The 19,648-nt window shown below is 45.4% G+C and overlaps 1 protein-coding gene across 3 annotated transcripts in view; it reads right to left on the bottom strand.

Moving 5' to 3' along the window:
- The window catches only part of TMEM132B (transmembrane protein 132B), a 409,658-nt gene that overhangs the window by 175,822 nt on the left and 214,188 nt on the right, over window positions 1–19,648 (bottom strand). For all 3 annotated transcript variants that reach the window (XM_067701186.1, XM_067701185.1, XM_067701184.1), the window contains one exon: window positions 6,255–6,401. In XM_067701186.1, the coding sequence (XP_067557287.1) occupies window positions 6,255–6,401 (147 nt within the window). The remainder of the gene's footprint in view (window positions 1–6,254; window positions 6,402–19,648) is intronic.

Genomic DNA, 19,648 nt, shown 5'->3' with positions numbered 1-19,648 from the left:
GGTGTGCTATTTCTGCTTTATAACAAAGTGAATCAGTTATACATATGTTCCCATATCTATTCCCTCTTGCGTCTCCCTCCCTCCCACCCTCCCTATCCCACCCCTCCAGGAGGTCACAAAGCACCGAGCTGATCTCCCTGTGCTATGCGGCTGCTTCCCACTAGCTATCTGTTTTGCATTTGGTAGTGTATATATGTCCATGCCTCTCTCTCACTTTGTCCCAGCTTACCCTTCTCCCTCCCCATATCCTCAAGTCTATTCTCTAGTAGGTCTGCATCTTTATTCCCGTCTTACCCCTAGGTTCTTCATGACCTTTTTTTTTCTTAGATTCCATATATATGTGTTAGCATATGGTATTTGTTTTTCTCTTTCTGACTTACTTCACTCTGTATGACAGACTCTAGGTCCATCCACCTCACTACAAATACCTCAGTTCTTTTTATGGCTGAGTAATATTCCATTGTATATATGTGCCACATCTTCTTTATCCATTCATCCGATGATGGACACTTAGGTTGTTTCCATGTCCTGGCTATTGTAAATAGAGCTGCAATGAATATATCTTATATAGACACGTCATTGGATTGAGGGCCTGCCCAGATAATCCAGAATGATCACCTCTTCTCAAGATTCTGAGTTACCTCTGTAAAGACCCTTTTTCCAAACAGGGTCACATTCACAAGTTCCAGGGGTTCGGATGTGGACACATCTTTTGAGGGACCACCCTTCAACTCACTACAGCGCCTATTTCCACATGCTAGATGGTCTGCTAGTGCTGTGGATGCTGCTTTTTACTGAGTTTTCAGTCCACTTAAGGCAAGAGAGCTGAAAGATGGGGTGGGGGGGAAGGAGAGTGCACAGCAGGGGCATCTCCTCATGCCTCGTGAAGAGCCCAGTGTCGTGGACAAGACCGTGGACCCGAAAGGCAGAGTGCTTTGGCTACTGACTGGTTCTGAGACCTGGGGGAATCACTGAAACTGTGCCTCAGTTTACACATCTGGTGAATGGGAACGATAATAGTTATCTGCCTCCTAGGGCTCTAGGATTTCCGAGTTTTAAAAGTGTGTTTTCCCGCAAAGACTTACAACGGTGCCAGGCACCAAATGATATGGTTTTTCAAGAAGTTTTTCAAATAAATAAGGAACACGATCACACAGAACTGCCCTCAGAGACGCACTACAACGTTCCACGTGTTCTATCTTTTACGTCTCAATAAAACATCTTACAGAAGGAAAGTAACCACCCTGAACTGAGCCTGGTGGGGAAAATCTACTTATACTTCTTAGAAACAGAGGCAACTGTTACCATCACTGACCTGTCCTCTCCCTCCCCCTCCCCCTTCTTTTCTTCTTCTTCTCCTTCTTCTTCTCTAACTTGAATAAGACGCCTCAAGCACAATAAAAGATTGAGCCTGGTTCGTGTTTCACGGATCCATAAAATGACACAGGACATGGTGACTTTTCCTCTATCACCATTGTTTGTTTCTTAAGGTTCAACTGCTAAATCTCACAAAAGGCAATGAGTCAGTCAAGTTAGTTGAAAGGGTGATCCCTTCTTCTGCTCAACCCGTTATAATCACTTCTGGATTAGAGCAGGCCGAGAAAGACTCCTGAAACAGTGAATCCAGATGTTCAAACATGGTAACACTTCACAGTAAACATTTGACTTTGAGGTCGATTTCACCTTCAACTGGGCTACAATCATGTGGGGTGTGTCTATTTCTTTCAAGAACTTTTCACAGAAAAATCTCAAAAATCGATTAACAGAAGTTTGTTTTTGCCATGCTTTTCATTATATACAACAAAGGTAAATTTAGGGTTTGGCTTTTCTATCCTATGGAGAAGCACAGACTCCCGTTTCTATGGTGCACCCCGGAGCTTCTCTCTGCCTCTGTACCAACTTTCAGATGAGAATGAGCTCTGCATTGTGGTTTCTGACCACACAGAGTGGCACCTTATTTTCTCTGAGGTTTGGGTCCCAACGGCCAGACAGAAATCACTGAAGAAGCAACCTCATCTCAACCTAGCTGGTTGCACGTGGTTTCCCACACCAAGAGTCCATCATCCGGCTTTCATTTCTCTTGGTTTCATTTTCTCCGTTCTGAACACTTTCAAATTTGCTCATTTTTCTAATCCCTTCTCGTTTCGTTGGGCAATGCGACTCGTTATCTTGTGGTTTCCATCTTTTTTTTAAGATTTCATTTTATTTAATTTTGGCTGCGTAGGGTCTTCGTTGCTACGCGCGGGCTTTCTCTAGTTGCGGCGAGCGGGGGCTACTCTTCTTTGCGGTGCACGGGCTTCTCATTGCAGTGGCTTCACTTGTTGCGGAGCACGGGCTCTAGAGTGCAGGCTCAGTAGTTGTGGCGCACGGGCTTAGCTGCTCTGTGGCACACAGGATCTTCCCGGACCAGGGCTCGAACCGGCGTCCCCTGCATTGGCAGGTGGATTCTTAACCACTGCGCCACCAGGGAAGTCCCTTGTGGTTTCCATCTTTATTACTCACATTTCCTCACAATGAGTGTTCATTAAAATATTTTGAATTAAGACCTTTCTGCCTTCTTAACCGAGCCCATTGAGTCTTCCCATACTGACACATTTTTAATTCTTATCACAGAACTTCAGGCAGTTGGTACCTTATATTCTATTAAAAACCCTATTCCGCCCAAGGTTGTCACAATTCAGAGATAACAGCTTTCCTCGGGATGTTTTGTTAGGGATATATTCACAGATTCACTTTGTTAGCCTGACAAGCACAGTCCATGAGCTGGTATTTCACACCTCATTTGATCTCACAATTCAACAACCAAAAAAAAGTATAAAAAGAAGCAATTATTTATTTAGATTATGGAAGCGATTTTAGAGGGATATTAGATAAGCATAAATTGTCATGCCAGCAACAATCCCTGCCCTTCTAACAGCACAGGGAAGGGCAAAAACGGAAAGTGAAGTCAGAGAAGACGATGCTGCAATGTCTGATACTTATGTAACTCTGGTTATGTAACAACTTTTTTTCTCTTGTAACTTTTTTAATCTCTTCTAAAGAAAATGCAAAATTGATTCTCTCAGAACCGAAAGTGATAACCACAGCCTGTGTTTTCCCTTCAATTTAAAACATCACCACTCCATCAGCCAGTATTTCAACCAAGTCAATTTCCCATGTGCAGACCACTGAGAGTTAGAGACCCACACGGTGACTTCTGAGGGTGTAAGTCCAGGCATCCCACTGGGGCTCCTCCAGCCCAATAAGAGGGTCAGCAGGACTGTCGTCACTTCCTGGCCACCTCTTGTTTCTGCCCTCCCATTTTCCCCCAAGAACCCTCTCCCGTACTCTGAGCCCAAGTCATTCAGGTGGGTTCACCCATCCCCCACTTTTTTTTTTTTTTTGCGGTACGCGGGCCTCTCACTGTTGTGGCCTCTCCCACCGCGGAGCACAGGCTCCGGACGCGCAGGCTCAGCGGCCATGGCTCACGGGCCCAGCCGCTCCCCAGCATGTGGGATCTTCCCGGACCGGGGCACGAACCCGCGTCCCCTGCATCGGCAGGCGGACTCTCAACCACTGTGCCACCAGGGAAGCCCCACCCATCCCCTACTTTTACAGCTGGCTACAGAGATTGGTTCAGAGTGAGTACAAGATCCATGTTACTCCAGGCAGAGCCAGTGATGAGCAGCCCCAAGACTTGCGCTGGATGTGATGGAGCAGAACAGCGTTCTCCTTGAAGTGACCAAGCCAGTAGGATTGATGCTGGGAAGACCTGCTGGAGATGATGCCAACCCAGAGGAAAGACAGAGCCAGGTTGCTAAGAATGCTGCATCCAGACACTTCTGGAACCTGTCCCCCCCGAATTTCTCCATCTGCACAAGGAGTCAAGGAGCCCTTTCTGCGTGGGCTTCAATCGTGTGGTACCTAAGGGCATCAGTCAGACAAAGTCCACTGGATAAACACCCCAGCAAAACCAAGAGGAAGTCTTCCAGTGGAGTCAAAACAGAGATCAAGGCACGACCCTGGACACATCCCACCTTTAAGAAGCGTGGCAGATACTGCTAGCTGACCATCCTTCTCCCTGACATCAAAGACTATCTCTCAGTACAAAGTCTGAAAGTAATACCAGATATTCAACTTTCCAGACTACCCTGCTTCTTGAGCAAAGGCATGGAACTACTGATGAGATCTTACACTTCCAGGGGAAGTCTTCTTTCCAGGTGGAAAGGTCTTCTTTCCCGGCAAAAAGAGAAGCCCCCCTCCCTTCCAGTCTTTGTATACAACTAGATAAGTTTGTGATGCCTGGAACTGCTGCAGCCATCTTGCAGCCGTGAGGAAACAAGCTGGAGGATGACAGCCAGTGAATTGGGCATGATAGAGGAGGAAGACGGAATGCACCTGGGTGACACAATTGCGCTGCTGGATTAACCAACCACGGAACCACCCACCTCCAAGCTTCCTGTCACATGAGATGACAAAATCCTATTGCTGCAGCCACTTTTAGGTGAGAATTCTAGTACCTGCAACTGAGCAAATATAAACATCCTAGACTCTTTCCAGGTATCGACAGCTCAGGACAGGGGAGTGTTCAGACAGCAGATTCAGATTTCCAGGGAAACCATGGGCCACATGAGGCTGCAGACTAAAAGCTCTGTCAAGGGATGTGAAGGATGATGACCGGAATGTTGAGCTGGGAGTGAGAGGAACCCAGACCACCTGATCAATATTCCTAGTCAGAGGCTTCTGATCACTCAACTTGAGTCACTCTTTCCCTTTGAAAGAGCTCTTCAAAACCAGGCAGAACAGAGTTCTAGCTGAGGTTGGCTGAGGTCACCCAAGCAGAGACAGCCCTCAGCCTAGAAACCCATTAGAAAAGGCAAGAGCTTCACACAGTCTCTCCATTTCTCACGCTCCCACCCACCCACCCACCAGCTCCCTCACTCATCCACCCAGTGCCCCTCTGGTGCCCAACATCGTGGACCTCAAAGGGTTTAAAAACAAGAAAAGAGGGACTTCCCTAGTGGTCCAGTGGTTAAGACTCCTGCCCTTCCATTGCAGGGGGCACAGGGTTAATCCCTCATCAGGGAACTAAGATCCTGCATGCTACGCAGTGTGGCAAAAAGAGAAAAAAAAAAACAAAACAAGAAACGAAAGAAAAGAGAACAGGTGATGACACTAGAAGATGATAAGTGAAAGATCTAAACAGGGCTCTATGCCAGCCTGAGGAGTAGGGGTCTCATCCTGGCTGAAGTGGGAGCCATTGGTGGTTTTAAAGCCGGGGGAACTGCATGGCCAGCATTGCTCGGTCAAAAGGGAAGAGAAGAGAGGCCAAGAGACTGTAGAAAAGACTGTGGCAACAGGGGTGAGAGCTCGTTCTGCCTGTTGGGAGCCCAGATGCAAGATTATTAGCAACAACCTCCTTCTGCTTCCCAGGCAAGCTCAGCCCCATAAAACCCAAGGCTGCTATCGGAGCTGGAGAAGAGCTGCCAGCAGTGCCAAGTTCCCCAACTTCACATCCCGAGCCCATATGCCAATACCCAGGTGTGATAGCTGCAAAACCACTACCTTTAAGCACTGGGAGACAATTACGTGACAGCTAGAGGCACCCTCAGTTCACTCATTAAAATGTACATTTCCCCCTTGCCTCTTAAATCATTTCTATTTTCCCCACTTCATTCTTCAGCTCTTCACTGCCAACAATAACAATAACAATAATAAAATTTTAAAATAATGGTTATCAAACCCTGCACTGTGACAAACAGGAGTTCAGGTAATTTTTGAGACTGCCAACCTAATTAGGTCGTTGATGTATAAAGAGCAGAAAGGATAAAGCCCTCATCCTGCAGCACATCCGATAATACATTCAGAAGCTGTAGGACGGAGCTGAGCTGATGAATTCAAAAGAACACATCTCCCATTAAATGCAGAGGCACCTAGAAAAATGGTGCAGGTGAACCGGTTTGCAGGTCAGAAATAGAGACACAGAGGTAGAGCACAAACGTATGGACACCAAGGGGGGAACGTGGAGCGGGGGGAGGGTGGTGGTGGGATGAACTGGGAGATTGGCATTGACATATATACACGAATATGTATACAGTGGATAACTAATAAGAACCTGCTGTATAAAAAAATAAATAATTTTTTTTTAAAAAAAGGCACAAAAAATAAAAATGCAGAGGCACCTCTTCATTTATACACTCATTATTTTCCCGTCAGCATTTGCAACCATCCCCAACCCACCACTGCCGAGGTACCATGAGCATCTCAGCGCTTACCTGCTCTGTGTGTCCGGGTGATGACCCACGCAGGTGAGGGTGGCTGCTGTCTGAACACTGTCATTGTCAATTTCTTCCTGGACTGCCCACTGGTCTTCGCTGCTGACTCTCACTGCGGTTATTTTCACACCTGCTGCTGCCTTAATTCTGTGGGGTAGAAAAAAAAATTATATATATATAAATATATATATATATGACCATTTTAGTTCAAAACAGGGAGCTAGAACAGCTCTCCCCTTTCCTCTGGGACATGTAGGGAAGGGTGGCCATAATGCCTTTCCTTTGAAAACTAAGTGTCCTGTTACTTTTACAAGCGCCCCAAAGTAGGAGCCCCAGCGCTTTGCCACGTCTGTTAATTTTCTGTCTGATCGGTGTGTTGGGAACCAGATCGCTTTCTGTTTCAGGGGTCCCGTGGGACGGAGGCGAGACGGATGTGTCTGGCAGGCGTGGATGGAATCTGGGGCCCGGTTCTTCCCCTGGGGATGGGGAAGGGCCCCCATGAGGTGGGAGGGTCTGAGAGGCTGCAGGGGCCGTGCCATCCAGGGCACCAAGGGGGAGGCGGGCAGCACTGATCACACTGTGAAGAGGAAACAGTGGGACCATGCGGTCCTCAGAGGAGCAAAAGAAACACAGCATTCAGGCAGGCTGAAGTGGCCAAGGACTGCCTGGTACGATGCTTGCAGAACTCAATTCCCCAAGGAAGAATCCAGGGCCCCAGCTGCTTCAGCCATTGAGCAAAGGCCAAAGAGAGTTCCCAGCCTGGATTGTCTGCCGTTTCTTCCCTGCTCCTAAAACTATCTTCATGTTGCTACTAACCAGAATACATCTCCTCTGTAACCACGGGGATTGCAAGGCAACATCCAAGTTCTCTGACAATGGCCTTGGGACTTGCCCAGATGCTGTGGACTTGTCTGGAGAACAATCAGGAGGAAGACAGGGCCATGGAAAGCCAAGCTGCTTGCTGTGCTTAACTAAATGTAAGTAATACGAAAAGGGTGTCATTGGACTTCCGGGTGCATGAACTAATGCTGCAGAGGGTCAGCACATGCTTAGCTGTGAAGGTACCTGAACCCCCTCTGCTTCCCAGAGGCCTGTGGACTAATAAGAAATGCCCAGTGGGGCTCTGGGCATCCTTTTCCACAGAGAAGGCAAAAGGAATGCCACGATGCCAAAAAATGGTATGTGTGCCATTACAGGAGCATCAGCAAAGACAGATCCATCAGGACAGACATTCCACTGCCACCAAGAACTTAGAAGCAAAGATTCCCTCCAAGAGTTTTATTAATCAAATCCACACATAACAGCAGGGTCTAAGATGCAATTAAAAACATATGAATGTAGGTGAAAGGATACAATGGGAGGATACATCCACAAATCATATCTCTGATAAGGGTCTAGTATCCAGCATATATAAAGAGCTCTTGCAACTCAACAACAAAAAAAGACAAATAACTCAATCTGAAAATAGATGTTTCTTCAAAGAAGATATACGTGGCCAACAAGAACATGAAAAGATGCTCAGCATCATTAGTCAGGGAAACGCAAATCAAAACCATGAGAGACCACATCGCACCCACGAGGATGGCTATCATCAAAAAAGAGAAAATAATAAACGTTGATAAGGATGTGGAGAAACTGGAACCCCTGTACACTGCTGGTAGGAATGTAAAATGGTGCAGCCACTGCGGAAAACAGCTTTGCATATGCTCAGAAAGCTAAACATAGAATTACTGTATGACTCAGTCATTCTACTCCTTTATGTAGACCCAAACGAACTGAAAACAGATACTCAGGCAAACCCTTGTACATGCACCTCATGGCGGCACTGCTCACAACAGCCAAAAGGCAGAAACAACCCAAATGCCCATCACGTGATGAAAGGGTAAACAAAATGTGATATATACGTATCACGGAATACTATTCAGCCACAAAAAGGAATGAAGTGCTGATACATGTTACAACGCGGATGAACCTCAAAAACATCATTCCAGGGCTCCCCCGGTGGCGCAGTGGTTGAGAGTCCGCCTGCCGAGGCAGGGGACGCGGGATCGTGCCCCGGTCTGGGAAGATCCCACATGCCGCGGAGCGGCTGGGTCCGTGAGCCATGGCCGCTGAGCCTGCGCGTCCCGAGCCTGTGCTCCGCAACGGGAGAGGCCACAACACTGAGAGGACCACGTACGGCAAAAAAATAAAATAAAATAAAACAAACACATCATTCCAAGTGAAAGAAGCCAGACACAAAAGGCCATGTATTGTACGGTTCCGTTTACATAAAATACCCAGAATAGGTAAATCCACAGAGATAGAAAGCAGATCAGTGGTTTCCAGGGGCTGGGAGGAGCAGAACGAGGAGTAGCTGCTTAGCTAACAGGTATGGGGTTTCCTTTTGGGTCATAAAAATGTCTTGGAATTAGACAGAGGCGGTGTCTGCACAACACTGTGTACTAAACGGCAGTGAATTATTCACTTAGAAATGGTACATTTTATGTTATGTGAAATTTGCTTCAATTAAAAAAGAAAGAAAAGAAGAAAAAACAGGTGAATGGACCCTCCCAGGAGCGACTGAAACTTTAAAAAAGGATTTATCAAAATCCAAAAAGGACCCAAAGAAGGGAATCCCTAAAGTCAGAATTTCAAGCAGCAGGAGAGAATGTTCTGGACTCAAGGGTTGTCCTAAAGCCCCTGATTTTGCTGCCTACCATAAGGTACCCCAGGGTGGAATTAGGGGACTCAAATACTTGCATATCTAATTAAATTTTTTTAAGTTTCTGCTTCCTGTATTCCCTTCTTATAGGACCTTACACAGATGCTAAAACGTAACACCTGCTCGCTCTTGCATTTGGCGTTCCTGACCCCCTCCAGAGATTCAGGCGCCATTCTTTGTCCCAACTGGATGGTTTTTCCTGTTGAATTCTGGTGACTACATATGCTAACTCCTCAAAGCTTTCTTTCTTGCCATCACAAAGTTCCGGGAATTAATTTATGCAAGCCATGAATAGAGGCGTCTCATTGTATCCCTGTTTCCAGCCATTCCATCTTGCTGCCAAAGGGGCAACTGGAGAGAATGTTCCAGAATGCATGTCTCCATAAGCAGAGTCCTCCCACTGTCAAGAGCACCTCCTCATTTCTACAAGTACTTGCCACTTTAATGGCTTATCACATGCTTCCACATACACGGATCACAGGGCAATTTGACCAAGCAGCCCCATGATCAGGATGATTACTATTGTTCCCAATGTCCTGATGATCAAACTGTGACCCTCACACCCCCAGAGGGAGCAACCAGCTGGAGGTCACAGAGCTAGACAGTGACAGAGCCAGAATTAGAAACCAGATCCCCTGACTCCAAAACCTGCTCCCCTTCCCTCCTGCTCTGCCCCATGCAGAGAATTCCCTGCAGAGGAAACAAAATTAATGCACAGAAATCTTTTGCATTCCTATACACTAATGATGAAAAATCTGAAAGTGAAATTAAGAAAACACTCGCATTTACCACTGCAACTAAAAGAATAAAATATCTAGGAATAAACCTACCTAAGGAGACAAAAGACCTGTATGCAGAAAATTATAAGACACTGATGAAAAAAATTAGATGATACAAATAGATGGAGAGATATATCATGTTCTTGGATTGGAAAAATCAACATTGTGAAAATGACTCTACTACCCAAAGCAATCTACAGATTCAATGCAATCCCTATCTAACTACCACTGTCATTTTTCACAAAACTAGAACAAAAAAATTTCACAATTTATATGGAAACATGAAAGACCCCAAAGAGCCAAAGCAATCTTGAGAAAGAAAAACAGAGCTGGAGGAATGAGGCTCCCTGACTTCACACTATACTACAAAGCTACAGTAATCAAGACAGTATGGTACTGGCACAAAAACAGAAATACAGATCAATGGAACAGAATAGAAAGCCCAGAGATAAACCCACGCACATATGGTCATCTTATCTTTGATAAAGGAGGCAAGAATATACAGTGGGGAAAAGACAGCCTCTTCAATAAGTGGTGCTGGGAAAACTGGACAGCTACATGTAAAAGAATGAAATTAGAACACTCCCTAACACCACACACAAAAATAAACTCAAAATGGGTTAAAGACCTAAATGTAAGACCAGACACTATCAAACTCTTAGAGGAAAACATAGAACACTCTATGACATAAATCACAGCAAGATCCTTTTTGACCCACCTCCTAGAGAAATGGAAATAAAAACAAAAATAAACAAATGGGACCTAATGAAACTTAAAAGCTTTTGCACAGCAAAGGAAACCACAAACAAGACGAAAAGACAACCCTCAGAAAGGGAGAAAGTATTTGCAAATGAAGCAACTGACAAAGGATTAATCTCCAAAATTTCCAAGCAGCTCATGCAGCTCAATATCAAAACAACAAACAAGCCAATCCAAAAATGGGCAGAAGACCTAAATAGACATTTCTCCAAAGAAGACATGCAGATGGCCAAGAGGCACATGAAAGAATGCTCAACATCACTAATCATTAGAGAAATGCAAATCAAAACTACCATGAGATATCATCTCACACCAGTCAGAATGGCCATCATCAAAAAATCTACAAACAATAAATGCTGGAGAGGGTGTGGAGAAAAAGGAACCCTCTTGCACTGCTGGTGGGAATGTAAATTGATACAGCCACTATGGAGAACAGTATGCAGGTTCCTTAAAAAACTAAGACTAGAACTACCATACGACCCAGCAATCCCACTACAGGGCATATACCCTGAGAAAACCATAATTCAAAAAGAGTCAGGTACCAAAATGTTCATTGCAGCTCTGTTTATAATAGCCAGGACATGGAAGCAACCTAAGTGTCCATCGACAGATGAATGGATAAAGAAGATGTGGCACATATATACAATGGAATATTACTCAGCCATAAAAAGAAAAGAAATTGAGTTATTTGTAGTGAGATGGATGGACCTAGAGTCTGTCATACAGAGTGAAGTAAGTCAGAAAGAGAAAAACAAATACCGTATGCTAACACAAATATATGGAATCTAAGAAAAAAAAGGTCATGAAGAACCTAGGGGCAGGACAGGAATAAAGACACAGACGTAGAAAATGGACTTGAGGACACGGGGAGGGGGAAGGGTAAGCTGGGACGAAGTGAGAGAGTGGCATGGACATATATACACTACCAAACATAGAATAGATAGCTAGTGGGAAGCAGCCGCATAGCACAGGGAGATCACCTCGGTGCTTTGTGACCACCTAGAGGGGTGGGATAGGGAGTGTGGGAGGGAGGGAGATGCAAGAGGGAAGAGATATGGGGATATATGTATATGCATAGCTGATTCACTCTGTTATAAAGCAGAAACTAACATACCATTGTAAAGCAATTATACTCCAATAAAGACGTTATAAATAAATAAATAAATAAATAAAGCAGTGTGTGTGTGTGTCAATTCCAAACTCCCTAACTATCTCTTCCCCAAAAGAAATACAGTCTAACTATTTTTGCCTTTGGACGGTTATGGAGCACCAGGCTTTCCTACCTGCCTAGGAGAGCTGGATGCTTCTAAGGATGAAGGTCAGGGAGGTGGTGGAGTTAGTGATGATGACAATGAACTAGCCGTGAGAGTTTGGATACCAATCACTGAACATCTGTGACTCAGTTTCCTCATTTACAGAATGTGTGTAACAATAATATCTACCTGTAGTGTAGTTTGTATGAAGATTAAGTGAATCACTGTATGTAAAGTGCTTAGAAGAACACCTGGGACAGAGAAACTGATCAGCGTTAGCTATTATGATTTTTCTCACCATGAACTACTGCATACTCCCTAGAGATCATACACTCAGGATCAAGCCCCCTCCCTGTGAGATGTCCTCTGTAACTGCTCTAAGTCTCCACGCAGGACCCCAGCCACCTCCTCTCTAGATATGATTTCCCTGATTTGACTCCTTTTCCTTGGCAGGAAATTCCTCTCAAATCCCAAGACGGCGCAAACCCTCCATTTGCCGTAGTACATCCTTTTATTTATTTTTTCCATAAAGGTTACTCTACACTTGAACCCTCGACGCTTTGGGTTCAAAGGACATCAGTGTGCACCTGAGAAAGTCTCGGAAATTTTCTGTGGTTGTTGTTGACCGAAGAAATAATCCAATTCTGGTTCATGTCTAGTCTACTTCAATGTCCAGAAGTAGGACCAGCTTTAGAAGTGGCTGACCACAAAGGTTCAAATGATGTCCCCACTTCCCTAGGCACCTGACTCTGTTCAGGTCTCACATATGTGGGTTTTGGGCACCGATAGGCTCTCTTCTTGTGGTCACAGTATGGCTGCCGACAGCTCTTGATCTCACCGCCTCATCCACGAGGGAAAAGCAAGACTGTCCTAGAACAAACTCCTGGAGCCAGGTTTTCATTGGTTGAATCTGATTGAGCACTCAGCCTTGGACCTATAACTGTGGCCTGGGGGGGTGAAAGGACAATGCTTATAGGTTTACCCAGACAAGGACCATCCTGCCCTAAGAGTGAAATTAATCCCATCTGGGATCGGCGGGGAGTGGCTCCCAAAAGGAAATTCGAGTTACAACAGAAGAAGTGGATGGTAGGAATCAAAACCACAAGCCTGAAGCCAAATTACTGAGGTTCTGCCTCCCTCCTACACACAAGTTACAAAATTGTTCCAAAATCCCAGTTCTTAGTCCAAATCCTTCCCAGTTTTAGATTCTATTTGTTGGAACAATCTAAGCCCAGAAAAATCCATGTCTTGAATATTCATTAAGTTTGTTTTAGAGAAATATTTTTAGGCTTGGTGATATTCTTAACTCTTGTTATTTAAAAACTACAACAATCTAAACCTTGTGACAGCGATTAATGGTCTCAGCACTGTGATGAGCTTGAGGGATTTGGGGGCTGAGCAAGGGAAAGATATGACCACAAGGTGGCAGTAGCACGCAACAAGCTTTACCTAGGCAGCAATTGGACAAGTTTGTGTGATGCGGTAAGTCCCTCATAGCCTAAGACCTTCCAAATGACATGGCATGAGGGCCACTAGCCAGAAGGGGAAGAGGGCAGGGAACCCCAGGGAGAAGAGGATCAGAGAGGGCGCTTACATGTCACTAGGCAGCACTGTGGGAAGTCTCCAGGTCAAACAGCTCCAAAGGGCAGCTGCAGCTTGAGGTCTTACAGCTACAAGGTCTATGGCTAACAGACACTGGGAACAGTTTTGCAGGGTATGCAGAGCAGGCTCTAAATGGCTAAAATAGGCTTATTTAGGGTATATTTAAAACAATTAGATGTGTAAAAAACTGAGTTTGGCTCCTGAGCTAACAGGTCCCAGTCTGCTATGAAGAAATAAACAACACAGGGGCCAACCTACAGGGACCATCTCCGGCTCATTTGTATAACAACTACTTCCTGACATTCACAATAAAAACCTTACATTCATACTTCGATAGGGTCTTCATTATACAACTATTTGTTTTCTGTATTCTTGAAGTTAAGGGATTACATAGAGGAGAATACATTGGCAGACTAAGAAACTATCGATATTTGTTGATGAACTGAGCCTTAAGGAAATCAGTCCCCACTCTCACTTGACCCTTGGTTGACAGTGACACCTACCGCAGCCCTGCTGCAGCATCTCTGCCTTTGGTAAGAGTGGGCTGTCAGGCTCTGCTGATCGTCCGCTGTAAATACAACGCAAACGCAATGCACATCTACTGCAGAGGGAAACCACCGAATCTTGTAGCGCTGGAGGACTGACAAATGCCAGCAAAGCTACAGAGAAAGAGGATCCAGCAGAGCTCCACCAACCACCCCTCCAGACGTATCTCCTGACAGTTCACAAGTGAAGGAGGGAAAGTCAACGAGAAAAGATAAGTGCTTCAAAAGAGAGCAGTCTGAATAGCAAGGCAGAGTGAAGCTCTTGGGGAAACTGGGGAAAAGCCCTGAAATACTTCCGCTAAGTTGATCCTTTTTTGTGATCCTGTTGGCAACGTCAAGTGTGAAATGAAAAATGCAATACTGTGCAGTTATATAAAATTGGAGGAAAATAACAACAAAAAATTGTCAACGGGCAGTGCATGCTTTGTTCCGAGCGGCACAGAAAGGGAGTTACTGAGCCCGAATTTTGTTTACTGTAAGATAAGACAAACTTGTTTGTGTGTCTTTCTTTCATTTCTCAAGGAAGAAAAAAAATCCCAATCGCGTTTCCTTTTTCTCAAGATGTTCTACATGAGTTTACGTTCCCATTTACAGTGGATTAATTTTCATTGGCCGAATATTCTCAAATTAAAGAAAACTTCCCATAACTCACCTGTAGCTTGAAATGGCAACGGTCTAAAAAACGCATATTTTATGGTGTGAAATACGCTAACGTTCTGTATTGGCCAGGAGCTGGCTTCCTCGTGGTTCCTAGAACAGCACGTGTCTTCCTGTCTTTAAACCTTTGTTCTTGCTGTTCCCTCTGCCTGGAAAGGTCTCCCCTGACACCCACAGGACTCACTCCCTCATCTCCTTCAGGTTTGGGCAAATGTCATCTCTTTGAGCTTTTTCCAGACCACCCGATCGAAAAAAAAAGCCCTATTTCATACTCCCAAACTTTGCTTCCCTTGTTTATTCTCTGCATTCCCCCACTGGATGGAAGCACCAGGAGAGTGAGGAGGGTTTTTTTGTTTTTTTGTTTTTAATGTTTTGTTTCCTGCATTATCCACGGTTCTGAGAGCCACGCCCGGGAAACTGGAGGTGCTTAATAAGTGTTGGTAGAATGAAAGGTCTCTATCTAAGGTGTCATCTGTCTCTGGGCGCTCCATAAATATCAGACTGAGGGCGGAAGATGTCCAGTAAGGGACAAAAGCTACCATGGTCACGGGAGGGAGGCACTGGAACCCTATGGACCAGAGGTTCTCGGGCTTTTAAGCACATGAGCATCACCTCCTTACAGGTACCTGGATCCTACCTCCAAAGCTTGTGATCCAGTAAGCCTGGGGCGGAACCCAACTGTGCCATGTTTTCAAACAGGCTGCCATTCTGATGCGGGGGGTCCCCAGAACATTCTTAGGATAAGAGTGCTTCGGACACATTTCAGACAATCACATTCTGTCGAGGAGAGTAATGCCAGGGAACATCTGGTGTTCGAATCACTTTCTGAGAGAAGCCCAGCCCTGGGCGCTGGAGCACTTTGAGGATGTGTAAAGATACGTTTAATTTGGATTCCCCGGCAAACCACTTTCTCTGTGATAAATTAACCACAGAGAGAGATGTGCGCCTCTCCCACTAGGCACCTGGAGGCTGGCAAAGGCAGGCTCTGCTGAGAGCTCATTTCAGACCACAATTTAAACTTGGACAGATTACAGGGCAGGGGAAAGAGTCAAGGCGAGGAGGCCACCGTGCTCATGACCACAGAGCAGGTAGGGCTCCCCCTGGTCCAGGTGGCTGAACCTGGATGTTGAGGACAGATATTGTTGGTCTCGGTCAGAAAGGGAACAGGAGCCAGCCTGAAGGACAGACAGATAACCAGTGCTGGAAAATCACATCCAACAGAGCAGACTGTTGGAGGGCGTGGATTTCAGCCCCGAGAACAGGGACACACAAAGTGGGACCTTTATGCAAGTGAGAACGTTCCCAAAGTAACACACGCTGATTCCCATGGGGCTAGCTCCCCTCTCTTGTCTCACTTGTTAATTTAACCTTTCACCCAAGAAAGTTAAAAATTAAGCAAACTATACGTATAGCTTTTGACAAATCGGAAATTTGACAAATCACTCCCTTCTTCACACTTCCTAAGGCATTAGGATAAGCACATCCAAAACCCTGCCTTGGCCCCAGACATCCAAATCCAGCAAAAGGAAAAAAAGACTGGCTCCAGCCTAGAGTGTGTCTTCCTCGGCCACTTAACTGTTTCTGGGCCGTACCGCGTGTGGCAGACAAACTCTGGGGTGGTCCACGATGACCCCCGACTCCGGGTGACCATACCTTTGTTGAATCCTTTCCCCTTGAGTGTGGGGAGGGCCTGTGACTTGCTTCTAGCTGGAACAGTATGATAAAAGAGATGAAATGTCATTCCATGGTCCCATTACATTTTATAAGACTCCATCTTGCAAGCAGACCAGCTCCAGAGAATCTCCCTCCCGGGTGTCTTTGAAGAAGTAAGCAGCCATGTTGGGACACCCATGTGACAAGGAGCTTGGGCAGCCTCTAGCAGCTGAGGGCCAACAGCCAGTAAAAACCCAGGGCGCTCGGTCCTACAATAGCAAGGACATACACTCTGCCACCAACGCCAGTTCGTCTGGAAGCCGATTCTTCCCCGGTCGAGACTCAGATGAGAATGCTGGCATTTAAAGGATTAGGGGGACTTCCCTAGCGGTCCAGTGGTTAAGGCTTTGCCTTCCAATGCAGGGGGTGCAGGTTCGAGCCCTGGTCGCGGAGCTAAGGTCCCACATGACTCGGGGCCATAAAACAGAAGCAACATTGTAACAAATTCAATAAAGACTTTAAAAATGGTCCACATCAAAAAAATCTTTAAAAAAATTAATAAATAAAGGATTAGGACCAGAGATGCTGATTTCCCTGCTGTGAATGGAACAGTCCTGCCCCGCTCCAGATGCCAACAGTGCCCCCACTAAGAAACACCGTAGGCATCTGATTTTTCAGCCTCTGTAGAGATAATATCCCCACCACCACCTGCCCCCAACACAAATGCCTGGGATCGCTTTCCCGGGCAAACTGGACCCCAGGTTGAGCTGCAGACACTCCCTAACTGCTCTGCCCCTGTCCCCATGTGAAGCACATGCTGATTTTTCAGTGTCAGTGGACAGGAGGGGAAGCAGCCCCCCTACAAATTCTGGATGTGCTGTCACAGCCATGAAGCCAACGTGTGCCCCAGTTTCAAGACCATTATGGTGGTACCATCAGGAATATAGTCTGTTCATCCACTTCACTTCTCTGCAAAGCCCCAAGTGTTGGCTCCCACCATGAAAACCAGTCCACCTTCAGATCACCTTTCAACGTCTGACACAACAAAACACAGAAAGCTTTACCCTCTGATTCCCAACCACTGTCTCTGATCATCATGTCCCACAGAGCGAAGTTAAGGACAACGTGCGCCTCTCTGATAGCAGAGCTGTTCACTACACACACGCAAAACAGAAACACACACACACACACTCACCCCCGAGCGACCCACGCGGCAGGAGCAGGGAGGTTGATAATTTCTCAGGGCCCGATTAATGGCCTCTCATGATCCAGCTAGCAAGGTAATATTGTTTTACGGGAACCTAGGATTAGTCAACGTACAGCCATTAAGAACCAGAAATGCTTTTGAAATGAAAGGGATTTTGGAAAGCAGATACCGTCAGCCTCAGGGCTTTGGAATTCAAATGTGACTGAGAAGTATTTGATTTAATTTAAGGTCTACACACGGCATATCTACCACATGCCAGGCATTAACCACCTACTACGTGCAGGAGAAACAGTCCTACAAAACAGACAGACGGAATAGTGAAGCTGAGACCACATTTCTGACTTGAAACTTGGACTCTAAGAAAGAAAGAAAAAAGGACACAAGAGAACACACCTGGACTCCTGCCGTGTGACCTTGGAAAAGTCATTTAGCCTCTTTGTGCCTCAGTTTCCTAATCTGTAAAATGGGACTATTAATAACAGTACTACTGCACAGTGTCATTGCAAGGATCAAATGGAGACGGTATATACAAAATGCTTAGAATGGAGCCTGGCATATAGCAACTATGCAGGGTTCACTATGCTGGTGGTGGTGACAGGAATGCCCATGTGATGACCCCATCCCAGCTCTAAATGCTGACGTTTCAAAGAACCACCCTCGGTGTTAAAATGCTCCAGAACAGACTGAGAAGTGCAGAAAAGCTGTCACGAGATGTCACGAGAGTTATCCAACAAGTTCCCAACCCCGGTCACCTGATCCACAGAAGACCAGATGGACAGGTAGAGTCTACCCAGCGTCCATCCTCCTCTTCTGATGCAGCTCCTACCTAGACTTCCCTGCTCAGTCCAGGTATGTCAGGCTAGGCCGACCCCACCCTTGGCTTCAGGAGTTGGTATGTGTAGCCATTCAAAGCATTGAGTCCTTCTGGACAGTGACTGGTTCAAGGAGGAAGCACATGACTCAACCAAACCAATCAGCATATCCCATCCCCTGAATTGATCGGCCCAGAAATAGACATGTCACCCAGAATGTTTCAGGGAGAGTTGAGCCCAGCTCTCTTTTCACTAAGCAATAAGTGTTGCAAGAGCCCACCACCTGCCTGAGAATGACACCAGTAGGGGAAAGCAAAGGTAAGAGGTGGAAAGAGATGGCTTCCCGGTTACACTGTATGAGCACTTGGATCCAGCCAGACCTGAGGTTGTCCTTCAGTTACATGAGCCAGTAAATTCCCTTCAAGCCACTTGGAGCTGGGTTTCTCCTACTTGCATTTGAAAGCGCACTGACAAAAACAGCCAGGTTCTGACATTTCCACCACTCAGAGCACCAAATAAAATCCTCCCAAAGTTCACAGAGATACACATATAAAGTCACCACCTGTGATGCAAGGACAGGAGAACAGATGGTGAAAGGATGTTCAATATTTCCAAGTCCTTGTGAGCACAGAGAGCAAATATTAAATAAAGGGAATCTACAGAAACAATCAGAGATCCTCTCCCTTTGTGATATCCATCCCAAATATTAATAAACAAAGCTAAGGTATAAAAATTCAATTCATAACTCAAAAATAACCTGACCTTTTATGGAATTAAACTCATTTTCTGTCAAACCAATTTTTTTAAGAATGTTTAGTGATATAAATGTTCGAATGCCTAGTAAAGAATCGTTTCCTCATGGTAATTTAAAGCATTCTGTGAGCCACTATGAATGTTTTTCCTCCCCAACCTGGACACAAGCAAGGGATCACCCTGCTACATTGGATATTTCCTCTCCATGAAAACTTGTCAGTAATTTTCAGTAACTTGGTATTTACAGCTCCTGAGAAATAAATTCTCTCTCTCTTCCTCTCTCTCTCTCTTCCTCTCCCTCTCACACACACACACACACACACATCCATTTTCCCAACTTCATCTACCTTCTAGAGTATGATGATCCACAAAGTTATTTTTACAACACAGAACTTTCTAAGTCCCAAATGCATAGCTAAATGAACACTTGAAATCACCTCTTAGAAGTCTCAAAGGAAAATCAAACTCAACACATCCAAAACTGAACTCACGATCAACTCAGCCAAAAATAAAAACAAAAACCACCTTACTTCTCTTGTCCTCTTTGAGAAAAGACCACTCTCTTAGCTCAGGATACTATAACAAGATACTACAGATTGGGTGGCTTAAACGACTGAATTTGTTTCTTGCAGTTCTGGAGTCCAGGAAGCTCAAGATCAAGGTGCTGGAG

This window comes from Pseudorca crassidens, chromosome 12, assembly GCF_039906515.1.
Source record: "Pseudorca crassidens isolate mPseCra1 chromosome 12, mPseCra1.hap1, whole genome shotgun sequence".
Classification (NCBI taxonomy): Eukaryota; Metazoa; Chordata; class Mammalia; order Artiodactyla; family Delphinidae; genus Pseudorca; species Pseudorca crassidens.
This window is presented reverse-complemented; position numbering and strand designations above follow the sequence as displayed.